The 16,741-nt window shown below is 44.2% G+C and overlaps 1 protein-coding gene across 4 annotated transcripts in view; it reads right to left on the bottom strand.

The window, feature by feature from the left end:
- Nucleotides 1-16,741, bottom strand: part of SLC24A3 (solute carrier family 24 member 3) — a 147,823-nt gene that overhangs the window by 36,982 nt on the left and 94,100 nt on the right. For all 4 annotated transcript variants that reach the window (XR_002436829.1, XM_021391630.1, XM_021391631.1 and 1 more), the window contains exons 4-6: nt 8,358-8,432; nt 3,318-3,402; nt 1,229-1,332 (exon numbers count right to left, since the gene is read on the bottom strand). Coding sequence is in view for 3 of the 4 variants with exons in the window: in XM_021391630.1 (XP_021247305.1) it covers nt 1,229-1,332; nt 3,318-3,402; nt 8,358-8,432 (264 nt within the window). In the remaining variant the exon portion in view is untranslated. The remainder of the gene's footprint in view (nt 1-1,228; nt 1,333-3,317; nt 3,403-8,357; nt 8,433-16,741) is intronic.

The following is a 16,741-nucleotide window of genomic DNA, read 5'->3' as shown; positions in this document are numbered from 1 at the left end:
GAGTTCCAGGAGAACTACTAACGTATTGAACAAGAGCTTGTAGCTTTCAGCTGCGTGTTCCCATGCAAATCCGAGTTAGGTACCTGAAAAGTCACTCTGTGGATTCTTTCCCAAACCTCCCCATAACAAAAATGCTCATCTTCATCCTGAAAAAGTTCATGGTTAAGACAAATAAAATTGGATTACAAACTTTCTCAGGAAAGCCTAAGCTCTCTATTTGCTTTCTCACACTGACCAAGTTACAAAGGCCTCATCTTTCAGACTGTTCTTCCAGAGCTAGTTATCCTCTTGTTCTGTACTGATTCTGTTATCCTGCTTCATCTCTTTGCAAACAAGTCCGTACGGTAAGATTTCAAAGAACATCTGACATGATCATAAAAATACTGGGCATGTTGACAAGCACTAAGGTAAATGCAGATTCAGATATTTAATTATGCAGAGTCAATCATGTCAGCAATTCAGACAGCAGCTCAGATCTCACAACTTAATTACTTTAATTTCAGATGAATAGTTCACGTTGTCGTATTCAGTTTGACATACTGGAAAACAGTCAGACATTATACTAGGAATGGACAGCCCTACTGTTAGTCAGGTAAAATTTGTTGGGAATATTCAAAATCTGACTGGAGAAGGCCCCGAGGAACATGGTCCAACCCTGCAGTCAGCCCTGCTTTCATCTGGGAGTGGTGGGGGGCTCTTGGTCACACGCTTCCAGAGGTCCCTTCCCACATTCTGAGAATCCAAGCATATAAATAATGAGAAAACCTACAAGCCGAATCTTTCTCATTTGATTCCTAAGTCACATCAGTCACCAGCAACATCTCTTGCACAAAGGCAGCATCTTTCCTGATGCTCCAGAAGTGCCATCATTCTTTTGGAGGACCCTTTCATGGCTCACGAAATAGCATTTTTACCAGCCAGATGCACACACGCTTCCATACTCCTTTCCATGCACCAGAACACAGCACACCTTTCAATAGCTACCCAGAGGATGTGTTCAATAACCAACTTTTATGCCTTTGACCAGCTATGCTTAAAACATCTGAGCTGACATTTGCTCTTCTGCTTTTCATTTCAAAACATGTAAGAGGAATAGTATAGGGCCCTGTTAAAAAGGACAAAACAAGGGAAGTTTGTGGCAAGGCTGGAAACCTGGCAACTAGATTTCACAATACAGCCAAGGCATGTGATGAAGCAATTACTGTTAGGAATCATTAAACGCTCTTACCTGTCCTGCAAAAAGCCCACACACACCAATAATACAGAGAATGTTAAATACAGCAGAGCCTACGATGGTTCCAACGCCTACGTCTCCTTTTGTGATAAAAACACCTGAAAAACAAGTTCAAGGCAAGCTGTGTAAATTGGAAAGTACAGAGTTTTTCCCTCTAAAATTGCTCCATTAATGAATCTAAAGGCATGCACCAGTTCTGCTGCTTTTACTCATATTTAATAGGGCAACTTGCAGAGAAAGGTACTAGGGTGATTAAAGGCAACAGAACTTTCTGTGGGGATTCAGAAGGATCATCTAATGAAAACCATGTATCTTAAACATTTCTAAATCACCAACCTCCTAGTCTAGCCATATACATTACAGAAGATAATAAGCTCCTTAAGAGCATTTTGTAGGACACAAATCTGCAGGAAACTATCTCCTCACCATTCTCTGCTCTTCCACGTATCCTCAGCCCTGCTGGCTTCACTAGGCAAGTGAGCAGATTGAGAGCTGTCTGGCCACTGGATATTTGCAAGCTGCACAATGCCTCTCAGAATGGATTATGGGGCTCTGTTACAAGCTCCTTTCAGAGCTCCTCTGTCAGATTTGGTTAAATTTGGCCAATGAGGTTAATGGTGAAGAAGATGAACTGACAGACACATGCATCACGGTACTGCACAAAATTCTTTCCTTAGGAAGTCAGCCTAAAAATAACACTCCATCCCCTGCTAGCTGTCAGTCTCTTTAAATTCACCATTTGCTTTTAAGTTTCCAGCAGCATTTTTCTGGCTGTTGGAGTTTAGGTTTTTTTGCTCTACTTCTCCTTTTTCTGAGACACATGTTACCCAGAAGTATGCCCTGCTGCCCCCCAAGAGCCATTCAGTATCTGGTAGATTACACCACAGCAAACTGTTAGGGCTTCTCTAAGCTGTCTGAAGGAATATGACTTTATTTTTGCCCTGCTATTGTACTACCCTTAACTAAGATACAATCTCAGGTCTGTGGGCTTCCATTTTGTGGCTTCAAGGCCAGGCTGGATGGGGCTTTGAGCAATGGTCTGGTGGGAGGTGTCCCGGCCTATAGCAGGGGGGTTGGAACTAGATGACCTTAAAGGTCCCTTCCAACCCAAACCATTCTATGATTCTGTGATTTTAACTTCCTACATGTTGAGGCTTTGATCATCTCTCTCTGCAGAGTGTACAGGTTGGTGTGAATTAATCTGTGTTCTGCCTCTCATAGATGCTACTGATACAGATACTTTCTAGAGAAAGTATCTAAGCTCAATATAATTCCATCACTTCTCTTCAGCGATGGAGAGCCCACCTTATCCTCTCATCCACTGTTCTAATGATTATGTACCACCAGAGATGTGGACATGTCAAATTGCAATACTCCACAATCTACATGGCAGCATACATACAGATCATTTTACAACAGCTCTCTGACTCAAGTCCCCTCTTAGGTCAATGCTACGGAAGGAACACCCAGCTCTCCTCACGTTTCACAGACCTACATACTGCTCAATCTCTTGATCACACTCTCCATATTCAGCGTGCTGCGCTGCTAACGTGATGCTCTCACCAACCTGTTGCTGGGAGTAAGGGTCTCAGATCTCTTCTTTGGCTTTCCAAGAGGGAAACATTGTTAGATAATTAACCAGACTGAAGGTGATAACAGAAAATGTGCATCTGAAGACAGAAACGTTTTGCCTGAAGATCAACCCAGGGGCTGATGAGCCATACAGATAGCATGGCAGATAGCATAGGAGAGTGGAGAGGATGGGAGAAGGCTGTGTGAGTATGGCTTAGTGCTCTGTACCTTGGCTGTGCTACAAAGTCAGGCTAACAGATAGTTACGATGAACCGCCTGCATTTCTGACCTTGGTTTGGCTGGTAAAATTGAAGCACTTCCAATGTAGCCCTGCTGTGAGATAACTGTACTTTTTTAGAGCCTCTTTATCTAGTGAAGATTCCCCACAATTAATCCTGTGCATGTCCATGAGAAAAGAGGCACAAATATTACAGGCGCTTAGCAATCTCATGTCAACTCTGAAAAACAGCATGGGAAAAGAGGAGGTTTCAAAGAGCAGCAGGTTAGTTACCTATGACAGATGTAAACAACTCAGGAGCAGAACTTCCAGCTGCCATGAAAGTAGCCCCAGCCACATCTTCGCTAAGATGCAAGCGCTGCAGAAGAACACATCAGGGTTATTGATTACAACACTGACAGGCGTACGGAATTCAACTAGAAATGTTACAGTCTGCTGAGAGTGGGAAATTGCCAATATGGATCTAAACGTTAAGCACAGGGAAAAAAAGTCATCACAGGCATATACACAAGGTGCGCAACACGTGGCTTATCTCACCTAGTCTGGCCTGTAACAGGTAGGGCTGGAACTCAGGCTTCGTCCATCCCCTGACCTCCCCTGAAAATCATTTCAGCCTTGGATAGTTGGTCTTCACCCTCCTTTCACTTGGATCATCATCAAAAATACTTACCTCCAACAGCTCTCCCCTAGGAGTGCGCAGGGACTGCTCCTATTTAAAACAGTGGTCTCTGGAAGGAAAACGGCCCTCTCCTCTATGAAAACTTCATTGGCATATGCTGTTTTCAAAGATTTATTTGGTTAATTGCTTCCTTTATGTTTTCTTCATACCTACTGTTCCATCTGTACAAGTCACTGTTCAGCAAATGTGACAAAGCTGTTAAAACCACATGCCTTGCTGGCACCCTCCGCAGTTTAATCTGAGTAGCTAAAAAAAGCCACCCCCTGCCACACGGTCATAAACTGCTGTGTTGTTACTACACGAAGCTGCCTTGCTCACATGCATGCGAGTCAGTGGCTGCCATTTTACAAGCAAGGGGAAGACAGCTGACAGTGGTGGGAACATTTCCCTAGCAGAACTGAAGGTTTAGAGCAGCACAACCAACCTAGCAGGCCAGGGAAAGTCTTCCTCTCCCTTCTGCCCTTCCTAACTGTGCTGAGTTTCTCTGCAACCTTCTCATTATTAAAGGACATTTGCAGAGAGAAAAGACTGCTCCTAAAACATGCAGAAACCCCCTCTTCCCAACTCTAACTTGATTAAAGATCCCATAAAAGATATTTTAAACCTGTAAAAGAATTTAACTCTACCCACTCAATGCAATCATATAGTAAAAAATTCTATGTATATTTCAAGGACAAGGGAAAAAAAGAGACGCCCTAATCAAAAATGCTTTTTAAGCAGGAAATCACTGATCACTGTACTGATGGAAAAGCTTGTGGAACCTGATAAAACATGGCTTTATGGAGAGTGATAATAGATAGCACCAAGATAATTACAAAATAAGTTTATAGGAACAGAAGTACATCCCTAAAGGCAAGGTGCTTCTGTAGGGTTCCCTATGGATTTATAGAAATGGTCACCTCCCAGCAGTCAGTCCACAAACAGATGATATATTTTGAAAAGATGAGGAATCCAGAAAACCAATTGAGATGGTTAACCAGCAGGTTCCCTTGAGGACATTCCCTAGATAATTTATTGCAATACATATGATGACTAAGCTAATATAATAGGCTGGAAAATATAGCCCACTGCATAAGAGTCAAAAATGTATTCTCGGGTATCTGCATTTACAGTTGTCACTGCGATGTCAGTTGCGTCATGTAAACGCATTGTTACACCAAATCCAAAGAGTAACTGGACAAATGTAAGTACAAATAGTTATAGAAAATTGGGGCTTTGGTTTGGTTGTAAAAACACCTGAACAAAGAAAGAGCATGAATGTCTATTATAACAAGTGTTCTGGAACAGTGCACACACATATCTGGGAGCATAAATGCGCCCAAACTCAACAACCGCTTTTCAAACTAGATGAACCTAAGCCAGAAAAAGGGCATTTATTTCAAAATCAGTGCATCTAATCTGCCAGCACACCCCCGTCTCCTTTCCTAGTAATAGCAGTCTCCCTTCTTCTCAGTCTCACACTGGCTGTGCTCAGATTTAGCCTTAAAAGAGCTCAGAATGTCCTGCCTCATGTTGTCATCCTTCAGTCACCTGAATATTTAGGCACCACAATAGTGGAAGCTCCTGGGGACTATTTTTTGATGAAGAAAACCAGGCAGCACAGTAGGGTGCTGGGCTACAAATATCAGGTTAGCTTAGAGTCAGATTCCATCAGAACTGTCAACACAGATGATTTCCCCTACCATCTCCCATGCCTTGTCCCGGGCCTCAGCACAGCTGTGGTGGGTGACACTAGCAGGCAGAGCAGCAGGCAGACCTCCAGCTGACACAGATATCAGCCTGGCAAGACCAAACCACGCTGTCTACATGCAGCAAAAGTTTTCTTGCCTGAGACAGAGATCAGGGAGGGCTCACTCTCACTTCATGCACATGGTCTGTGTTCATCCTGTCTCTGCCTGAGCTGATTCAGGCTAAAACATAATCCTTATCTTCTAAAATTTCAGCATGTCAGCCTTAGCGAAAGAAGGACAGAGCCTCTTCCCCTTGCTGGAGGTGTTCAGGAGTTTCTTTACAGCCGACCTGAACCTAATGCTCTGCAGTGGCCTGAATTCAAGTCAAGACATAACTGCTGTCCAAAGCCTAACCAGTCAAACGCAGCTCTGGATTGCGTGAGTCCAAACCCATCCTGCCTTGGCAGGGCAGTGGGAGGGATGCATAGCTCCCCAGTTCCACAGGTAGCAAGGGGCAGGACATAGCTCCCAGGCAGCCAGCTTGGAGGTCAGCAACTCTCTCTTCCCCTGGATTTTTCACCAGTGCATCTAAAACCTGGTGCTCATCTATGCGGAGGAGATCATTAAAGAGATTAAGATTGGAGGCATCCTGGATCATGCTTAGGTCAAATTTGTGATCTCAAGGAACACGGGTCTGGCAAGGAGTGGAGTCAGGACCCTGAAATTCAGGTGAGTGAAATTCTGGCTGAAAGAAATCAAGCAGAAGAGGCAGGAAATGGGCATGGCTAGTTTCCTGGTCAAACTGAGGGATTAAGAAGGAAAAATATATGCAGTGGTAACAGGGATGGGTGGCCTGGGAAGAATATGGGGATGCCATCCGGACATACTGAGATGGGATCGGAAAAGCCAAGGCAGAGCTGGAACTGAACTTGGTGAATGACGTGAAAAACAAGAAGGCAGCTTTCCAAAGGAACATCTGTCAGAAGAGACAGGCAATGGAATGTGTACCCCCTGTGATAAATGAGAAGGGAGAACGGGCAACAACACACATGGGGAAGGCTGAGGAACTCCACAAGTTTTTGCCTCAGTCTTCACTGGCAGTCAGGCTTCCCATGCCTCTCACATTCCTAAACCTTGAGACTGAGACTGGGGGAGTCAAATCCCTCCCACTGTAAGAGCAGAGCAAGTTGGAGACCACCTGATGAGGCTGAATGTGTACAAGTTTATGGGGCCAGATGACATGCATCCTAGGGTCTTGAAGGAACTGGGTGATGTGGTTGCCAAGCCACATTCCATCATCTTTGAAAAGCCATGGCTGTCAGATGAAGTCCCTCTTAACTGGAGAAAGGGAAAAATCACTCTCATTTCTCAGAAAGACAGGAAGGAATACGTGGGAAACTACAGGCCAGCGAGTCTCATGTCTGTGCCTGAGAAGATCATGGAACAGATCCTCCTGGAAGACATGTTCAGGCACATACAAGACAAGAAGGTGATCTGAGACAGCCGGCATGGCTTCACCAAGGGCAGATCTTGCCTCTCAAATCTGGTAGCCTTCTATGGTGGGGTGATGGCGTTAGTGGACAAAAGAAGGGCAACTGATGTCATCTACCTGAACTTCTGCAAGGCCTTTGACATTGTCCCACACAACAACCTTATCTCTAAATTGGAGAAAGATGGATTTGAAGGCTGGACTATTCAGTGGATAAAGAATTGGTTGGATGGACACAGACAAATGGTTGTGGTCAACTGCTCTGTGTAGAGGTGGAGGCCAGTGAGGAGTGGCATTCCCCAGGGGTCTGTCTTGTGACCAGTGCTCTTTAACATCTTTATCAATGACACAGACAGGGGGATCGAGTGCACGCTCAGCAGTTTGCCGATGACACCGAGCTGAGTGGTGCAGCTGATACAACGTAAGGAAGAGATGCCATCCAGAGGGTGGCTTGAAAAGTGGGCCCATGTGAACCTACTGAGGTTCAACAAGGCCGAGTACAAGGTGTTGCACTTGGATCAAGGCAATCCCAGATACGTGCACAGACTGGGAGAAGAACTCATTGAGAGCAGCCCTGCGGAGAAGGACTTGTGGGTTCTAGCAAACAAAAAGCTGGACATGAGCCAGCAATGTGCACTTGCAGCCCACAAGGCCAACTGTATCCTTGTCTGCATCAAAAGAGGAGTGGCAACAAGGTGAAGGGATTGTCCCCCTCTGCCCTGCCCTTGCAAGAGCCCTCCTGCAGTAACATGACCAGGCCTGAGGCCCCCAACACAGGAAGGATGTGGAGCTGTTGTAACAGATCCAGAGGAGGGAAACGAAGATGATCAAAGGGCTAGAGCACCTCTCCTACAAAGACAGGTAAGGCTGAGGCAGCTGGGTTTGTTCAACACGGAGAAGAGAAGGATCTGGGGAGACCTCATTGCAGCTTTCCAGGACCTGAAAGGTGCTTATAATCAGGAGGAGGAGTGTCTTTTTACAAGGTCTAATAGTAGTAGAACAAAGACGAATAGCTTTAAACTAAAAGAGAGGAAATTCAGGTTAGACATTAGGAAGAAGTGCTTCACTCAGAGGGCAGTGAGGCCCTGGCACTGCTGCCCAGAGAGCCATGGGTGCCCCATCCCTGGAGGTGCCCAAAGCCAGGTTGGATGGGGCCCTTGGGCAGCCTGAGCTGGTGGGGGACAACCAACCCACGACAGGGGCTGGAACTAGAACCCCTTCCAACCCAAGCGATTCTATGGTTTACGAGGGAGTATCTCCAAGTTCACGCACCAGGAGACATGCAGCCCATCTCCTGTGAGTGAGAACTATGAACTTGAGCCAACTCACACAGGCAGTGCTGAGCAACTAAATAAAAAGCATAGGGAATGCTCTAAGACAACAGTAAATACACCACCATCACATGCTGGGGCTCTCAAGGAGAACTGCTGCTAAAGCAGCACACATTTCTAATAATACAAATTTCTAATACTTACTTCACAAATCTTTTCCAACGAAGGGACAAAGAAATCATCGCAGACAATTGCCAAAGCATAAAACATATACATGGCCTGAAAAAGAAAAAAGAAATTGCTGAGTCTGGACTGTCAAGCAAAGAAACTGAACTAACCACAGTATCCCAGCTCCTCTTAAGTTTGTCTTGGTATACACTTAAAAAAATTCTCATGCAAGAAGCCTTTGGGGGGCTCTCTGGGATTTAACAGAAAGATCGTGACATATTTATCCAAAAGTTCCGTCAAGCTCTAAGAAACTGCCAGCACTTTATCATCATTATAAAGAAAAATTTTTGAAAAACAGAAATCTCTGGATGTTGCTGAGCTGCCCTTAGCTTTTTTCTCTAATGTATAGTGCAAGGTTTTTTTATGACTGCACTTTGTGAAAGCCTGGATTCTCAAGGAGCACCTTTTGAAATGCTAGCACTCTGAAACAGTGGAAAGGATCTTATTTTCTGCATGTCATCTGGGACAAACAAGCAAAGTATTAAACCTAAGCATCTGTGAAACTGGTGAAGTGGAAGAGGGCAACTGCATCTTCTGAAGACCTGCAAGAGAGGTCAGAGCTCACTCCTTGCAGCACACCTCGGTGTGAGGTATACAGCATATCTATTACATTTGCCATCACTGTGAGGAACCAGAAAACAATCTATCTGCATAAGCTGCTAAAAAACTGTCACAGGGAGATGCTATGATACCACCTTGGATCTCATTCCTAGCAGATTATGGAATCAGTAAACATTTATTTATTGCTGTACGGATGTAAAAGCACAAACCTATGAGAGATCCTTAAATTCTGGGCATGTAACCAGAGTGGTGAAGCCCAGAATACAAGCCTGGATCAAAACACATTGCAGCAGCTGCACACAAACCAGCTGTGTCTGGAACAAGGGCTATGAAAGGCTGCATGCAGTGAGGCAGGAGAGAGGAACACCTGAGTCCTTTCTCCATTCCCCTCCACGAGCTTGCTGCCAGGAGCTGCACTCGGTGCTCACAGCACTCCATCGCAGCTCACACTCCTGTGCATTTCCATGCATTGTGTCCTTGGTGCACTGTGCACCACAGGGTCATCACTGTTTTCAGCGCACATGGGTCTTGATTTTTCAGTTGTTTTCAAGATAGAGCTTCTCACCTGTAAAACTACCTCCAGTAAGTAACGGGAGCTCAGAGAAGTGGCCAACATTTGTAGGAAAACAGCCCTTAATCCTACTGATTTGGACCTTCAGAATGTAAACAGTGGCAATAGGATGCCCCATCTCTGCCTCATTTTGGACTGTCCACTCTGTGCTCCCATGCATAACTTCAGATGCCGTGATGAAAGGCTGCTCAGCTGTTGACAGTGTGCTAGCTGAGGCATGTTTCGGCTTTGCTGGAAATTCCCTGCAAGTCCCTGTTACAAACAGACTATTTTCTAAAAAGCCCGTTAATTCACTCTGTCTTTTCGCTCACTTCTGACAGCAAAAACACTTCCCAGCAAGGACAAGCAGCAGTATTCACTTCCCCACAGCTTTTGCCTTGCCATGGTTGCAGGCTTATGATGATAACTATGCTCACCTGGGGTTAACAAGGACATAAAAGGTGAGCAGGCACCTGAGAACCAGAAAAATTACATTCAGACCACGAGCTTGCCCTTACTGATCAGGTTCCTGTGGCATGGATTGAACTGTTGTCTGCCTGTATGCCTGTCTGTATCTATGCCTGGATGCACAACACAGAAACAATGCACCTGGCCCTCCAGCTCCTGGCATTTCAAGTTTATCACTGAAGCACTGAAGGTGGTAGGAGTATATCAGAGCATATTCTTCTGGGAAGAAAACAGCAATAAAAATATCTCTGGGTTTTTGTTCTTGTTATAATTAAGATAGAAATTTCATCATAATGGATGGTTTTAACACCATCTTGAAGACTTGGTGCTAGACTGTTAGGTAAAGGAACCAAATGCCTCACAAACCTGGGGCATCACAGAAGAATGACCAGAAGCAGTGTAGGAGAATGAGGTGGCCAAGTCTCACTGAAATACAATGGATAGAAGGTACCCAACTTCAGCCTAGATTTTTTAGTCTGCTAATCACATTAATTTGCAGTGAGTCATGCTGTCATTTTCCCTTCCCAAATGCACAGTAATGCCTTTCAAGAACACTAATCCATACAGCATCATCTATAAATTGAGCGCGTTCCCTCTATTTGCCATAATCTACAGTCACAGAGCACAGGGAATCATATGGTTGCTGGGGATTCCTGCAATCTGTTACGGTTGTGGTAGCCAAGTTCTCCTGGAGTGAGACAGAAAACAGACTAAAATAAGGAAAAAAAAAGAAAGAACAAAGCACACACTCAGATCAAGTCCTTTCAGCGTCTGCCTCAACACAAGGTACTCACAGCCTTTGTCTCCTCTGTGCTCTTACCATTTTTTCAGCTCACCCAAACCTACTACATCCTACACAGTATGCACTAGAGAGCTTCAGCTTGGACAGACATCAGACTCAAGATGCCCACCAAAATTCAGGGAAAGCCTTCTGATAGTTGTTAAACAAGCACTCCAACAGCTAACGTGAAGGGCAGGTTTGCACAATCTCAAATGCAAAGACAAGAACAACAAAGCATATCATGTACCTGTAATCATACACAGGTATAAAAGCTGCATCACATGGCATTCTACTGATTTTTTGAGTGCACAATCACAAGCCAGAAAGGTGGCAATGGAATTTCCTTTTCTCTACTCCTGCTTATACATCAGTAGGCTTGAGTACAAGAGGAAGAGTAAAAAGTGGGCAGACCTCAAGGAGGAGGGGAAAAGTGAATGTGGAGGAACTGCACCATATCCCTCACCCTTTTGGAGGTGAACAGCACTGCTGCTGTGCATGCTGAAAGCCCTGAACCAAAGCCTGCTAGGTCAGGAAGACGACTGTGGGTTACTCCAGCAAAATTTTACAGAAGGCTGACAGAACAGATCACACTGACTTACAGGCCTGAACATTTGTTTTTAATGATGTAATTGTTGTCACAGTTCAGGTTCTGGCTGGGAGTCTTACCTAATTTATCTGGCTTGAGTTACGTACAGTACAAAGAGTTCAAATCCATGGAGTATCTGGTTAGAAAACAACTTGGTTCACGAGCTAAAACACTGGCAACTACCCTTGGCAAGTGAACACATAGGACAATAACTGTTACTTCCTTGAAAGCATTTTTTGGGCGTTGTTTTTTTTTGTTATGTTTGTTTTTTACACAAACCAAAGTAAGGTTTGGGCCAGCAGGAGCACACCCAAAAAATTAAATTTTATGTCAAGTCAGACTTGTAAAGATAGAACACTGGCATCACTCCAGGCTATTTTATGTGGTAAGAAGGAAGAGAACCAGCAACAGGGCAGGCGAGTCTGTTCCATACGTCCAATGTGGGCAAAAGCAGTCAGCATGACTTTAAGACTTTGCAGCCAATTAGGTGGTTGAAGCTTCCAAGTTCAGCTGCAGCTGTATTACTGCACCAAGTATCATTTAGTTGCATTCAGCTAAATGGAAGACACAAAAGCCTTTAAATAGGCAACCTACTGAAAAGATGCCCTTTCCCCCTGATAGGACAAGGGGAAATGGTTTCAAACTAAAAGAGGGGAGATTTAGTTTGGATGCAAGGAAGACATTTTTTTACACTAAGGGCAGTGAGGCACTGGCACAGGTTGCCCAGAGAGGCAGTGGTGCCCCGTCCCTGCAGACAGCCAAGGTCAGGCTGGACGGGGCTCTGAGCACTGATGGAGCTGTGGGTGTCCCTGTTCAGTGCAGAGCAGTTGGACAGGATGGCCTTTGAAGGTCTCTTCCAATTCAGACGGTTCTACGACGCTTATCCTTCTCAAAAGTCTGTTTTAAAATTATGAAAATACAGCATCCCTGTACTAAAATTTTGCAAATATCAGATTAAGTATTACCTTACAACTGGTTTTTAAGCAGTGCTTCTAACAAGCATCAGAAAATTAACTGCAATCTCTGTATCAAAGCAGATTACACATCTTATTTGAAATATGTGATCTGCTGCTCAGGACTTACATGTTAATCATTACTGTTTACCCAGCACCCCTTTGAATTTCCTGCACCAGTCTCCATCCTGGCATTAGAACAAGACAAGAACCCAATCCTCATGTGCCTGAGGACACATGGGCAGCCTGAGAGCAAGTCCCAAAGAGGCCACTGAGAATAAGGAAGTAATAATGAGGCAATTGAGTAGATGTTTGGAGAACTTTCCTCCAAGTCAGAGAAGCTTTTTCAGGGACAGACTGAGGGCACCTATCAGAAGATTTAGACTGAGACCCTCAGGATGAGGAGGGGTGAGAGCACCTTCCTCACTGCTCCTGGCAGTTGAGCCATGTCAAGGGAAAGAGGATGAATCACAGAATCATAGAATGCCTTGGACTGGAAGGGAACTCAAACCCAGCCCCTGGTAACTGCAAGCTCTGTCAGCCACATGCCAAGTCATCTTCCAGCCGAAGGACAGAACTACACTAGCCTTAATCCCTAACCCTCCCCAGGCAGCTGGAATCTGAGATACCAGCTCAACTTCACAGCCAGCACCAGCAGCCATTGCCCTACCATCATGATTCCCTCTCTGCTACATATAACGGGTTCTGAAAAGACAAGGGTGGATTTCCAGCCCAGAGCAGCATTAAGTCAAAGGAGGAGCTGAATGTATTTTCCTGATGCAGCACAGAATCGGCAGTACCAAGTGCAGGACCCATACCTACAAGGCTCAGATGCACGCCTACCTTTGTACTTACAAGCTCCTTCTCATCAGTTAAAGACGCCATAACTGAGAGATCTTCATCTCTACATTTTCATTTTGGGAAATGTGCTTTATATCATGTTATGCATATCATGAAATAAACAGGACAGCTTATAAAAATATGACCTATATAAAGAGCTATTTTGTGTTCCACATTTTCTAGCAGCTTGTCTGTAAGAAAAAAACTAGTATCTGTACACAATTCTCGTTCATATTTTTCCTATAATCTAATGATCAAGCTGAATTTAGGATCAATTTAGCTACAGATCTCGAGATTACTCTAAAATGGACTAATACTTGAGCTTGCTAAAGGAATCGTGTCTAACAGAAAATGCTGTGAGACTGTGACTCTCTTCTTGCAGCTCATGTCCCCCAGAAATATCAGTTGCTTGGATGAGCTGAGCATTACTATCTTTTTTCATAACTCCACCAACAGGTCCTGCATTTCCCCAGGAAAGAATGCATAGGGTATGGTTCTCTCAAGAAGTTCATTTAATTAGATCATTTTACATGAAATTGGTTTGTCAGTCTGACCTGCCTCACTTCCAAATCAACTACTCATCATAAATGATGCACACATCATCTCAAACCGTAGCGCATCATTGAAAAGACCACAACTAAGCACAGGGCCTTCCTTAATTCTGACTGCTTACACAGCCACCTAGAAGTCCAGCAATGTACAAAAACATCCATATCACATAGAATGAGTAAAACAAGCATACTTAGGGCACTGCATTAACAAGACACTGGGCTTCCCGGGAACCCTCCATGACACCCAAATCCTCCTTCCTCTGTTGCAGCACACATCTCACAAATGACTCAATGAAACAATCGCCGTCTGCCAGCTTGCAGAGGCAATAGGTAGCTATTGCCGAGTGTCTACGTGGGCATCAGCACGCGTCTGACAGAACAACGTGAAAAAAGGTAAAATGCTATGTGACCACCTAGAAATCTACAACCAATTGGGAACAATGTCAAGACTGCCAAATGAAGGGCTCAAGTGCTGGGAAGCTCCTGGATCGCAGGCTTTATAGTTAATCCTTTAGTGGTGAACAGTGCCAGGGCCCGGTTCCTTCTCAATCAAACACCTCAACTCAGTGACTTAGCAGGGATGTTGCTGTTTGTGATAACTCTCCCTCTTCTCAGAAATGACATAAAAATAATTAATAGCAGTAAAGCAATAGGTTGATGAGCTACAAAGAACTTTCCAGGGGAAAATTAACCATTATAGCTCAAAACCTGCAATATATCTTCAGTGGCCCACTTTTCAATTGAACTGAAGTGCTTTCAGCTCAGGCATTTCTGCTGACTAAAGCTACTGCTGAACTGTTCCTGCCCAGTTTCTCTCAGGCTTTTAAAGTGTTTCAGGGGTTACTATCATCTTTGTGAAGATCATTTTAAGTAATTCATCACAGCCTCACTGTGAGATCTGCTGGAGAGCATTGCCATTTTCACTGTCATTAAACAGTAGGGAGAAGACACCCTGGGAATCCCCTGAAAGGCTCTCATGTGCATCACCCCAAATGTATATGGTTTGATAGTGATAGGACAAGGGAAAATGCCTTTAAACTAATAGAGGGTATATTTAGTTTAGATGTTAGGAGGTAACTCTTTTCTCAGAGGGCGGTGAGGCCCTGGCACTGCTGCCCAGAGAGCAGTGGGTGCCCTGTCCCTGGAGGTGCCCAAGGCCAGGCTGGATGGGCCATGGGCAGCCAGCCCACGGCACAGGATGGAACTCTAAAAGTCCTTCCAACCCAAGGCATTTTATGTTTCTGTGATTCTATGAAATTCCCAGTTCAGAGCATTTGCCCTCTGGTTCTTCAGTTTCTGATAAACAAGCTTTACCTTGATGTCTTTCAGAAATCAACATGAAAGTGCTGGCAAAGGGGAGATAGGAGAAAGGGAACAAGATTTTACTAAAATGAATAAAAAGAGTTCAGCATAAAGTCCCTTTGATTCTACAGCCCCATCTCCTCAAACCTGAAGAGAATATTGACTCTGTGTCTATACCTTTTCCTACAAAGTACATTTCCATGCATGCTCTAATTTCATCAGACGTTTGGTAACTGAAACGCTGGAGGGGAAAATCAGAATTAGAGGTTGATCACTTCCAGTACAATGAGAACTCCTTTCAATCGAGACTGAAGCAGCAGGTTGCTAAAAGCTGGCAGTTGTCCTTTTAATAAGCATCAGTTCTCTCTTTGACAACAGGTTTTGGTTACTCCACTGTAAGAAGAGACAATGCTTTTGCCACTGCTCTCTCTGCTATAGCATCCACCAGGCTGGGCCACGACCAAAAGCAGGAGAGCTTGGGGAACTTTCCTGGGGATATTCAAAATCAAAGAGGGGAGAGATTTACGTTGGAGATGAGGAAAAGTCTTTTACAGTGAGGGTGGTGAGGCACTGGCACAGGTTACCAAGAGCAGTGGCAGTGCCTCATCCCTGCAGACAGCCAAGGTCAGGCTGGACAGGGCTCTGAGCACCTGATGGAGCTGTGGTATCCCTGTCCACTGCAGGGAGTTGGACCAGATGATCTTTAAAGGTCCCTTCCAATTCTAGGGATTCTATGATTCTATTCTATGGTTGGCAGAGTTCAAGGCTCAGGGTGGAAAGACACTGGGAAACGTCTCAGTAAATGGTTTTCTTTTTCTTTCTGAAGTAGGCAGTTCACCTTCAATTTTCAGTCCTCAAAAAACTGCTTTGATGTATGTTAAAGTATGTTCAGCTTGACAAACTGACAAAAACAAAAAAAAAAATCTCCAACAAAAAAAAAAACACAAACTGTGGAAAAATAAACTATCTTGAGAGCAATTATGAAGCCCAAATCCTAACTTGAAGTAGACTGGAAAACAGCCCAACTTACAGTTTACGTAGTCAACCTTATAAGAATACTGTGTGATTTCATTGTTACTAATAATGAAAAAATACAGTCCACATTTTGCCTCTTCTAAGCAGCCTGGAAAAGCACACGTGGGGGCATGGATTCCACTGAGATTAAGAATGACTGTAGCAACTCATATTTTTAACGGTCAATCTAAACTTATTCCTGTAACTCAAGAGATTTTTCTTAAAAATAGTTTGTGTTGAAATCTAAGAAATACGAATTTACAAGGTACCACCATGCTGTTATAATCATCATATTCTGAGGAGAGTGGCTGCACAAGAGTTGTTTTTCCACACACAGAGCTGAATTTAACTACATCTAGATAAACTCTTTCTTAAAAACTCTCATAACGCTTTCTGTATCACCCACAGCAGAGGTACAAGGGGACAAACTTTCCGAGACTACATTGTGTGGTTTACACATTTCCTGTACAGACTAGGAGCGATTGATACAGCTCCTTGAATTAAGAAGTGATCAAGAGCAACCTTTCCCTATCAAAACACAAAAACAGTTTGTTTGAGGCAACAAGAATCACAGGAGAGACAAATTATCAGCATCCAGTTTGCAAACAAACAAGCCAATCCCATTTAGTGAGGGTCCTGCAGTGCACAGCTGATGTGGGACCATGGGGAGGAGAAACCCAACCTGGAGCCTTCACCTTATACCTCTAGTGGGGCAGCTGAAGGTCCTCTGAAGATGTCTTACTTTCCACAAACT

This window comes from Numida meleagris, chromosome 3 (genome assembly GCF_002078875.1).
Source record: "Numida meleagris isolate 19003 breed g44 Domestic line chromosome 3, NumMel1.0, whole genome shotgun sequence".
Taxonomy (NCBI): domain Eukaryota; kingdom Metazoa; phylum Chordata; class Aves; order Galliformes; family Numididae; genus Numida; species Numida meleagris.
The sequence above is the reverse complement of the archived record's forward strand: the minus strand, read 5'-3'. Positions and strand labels throughout refer to the sequence as shown.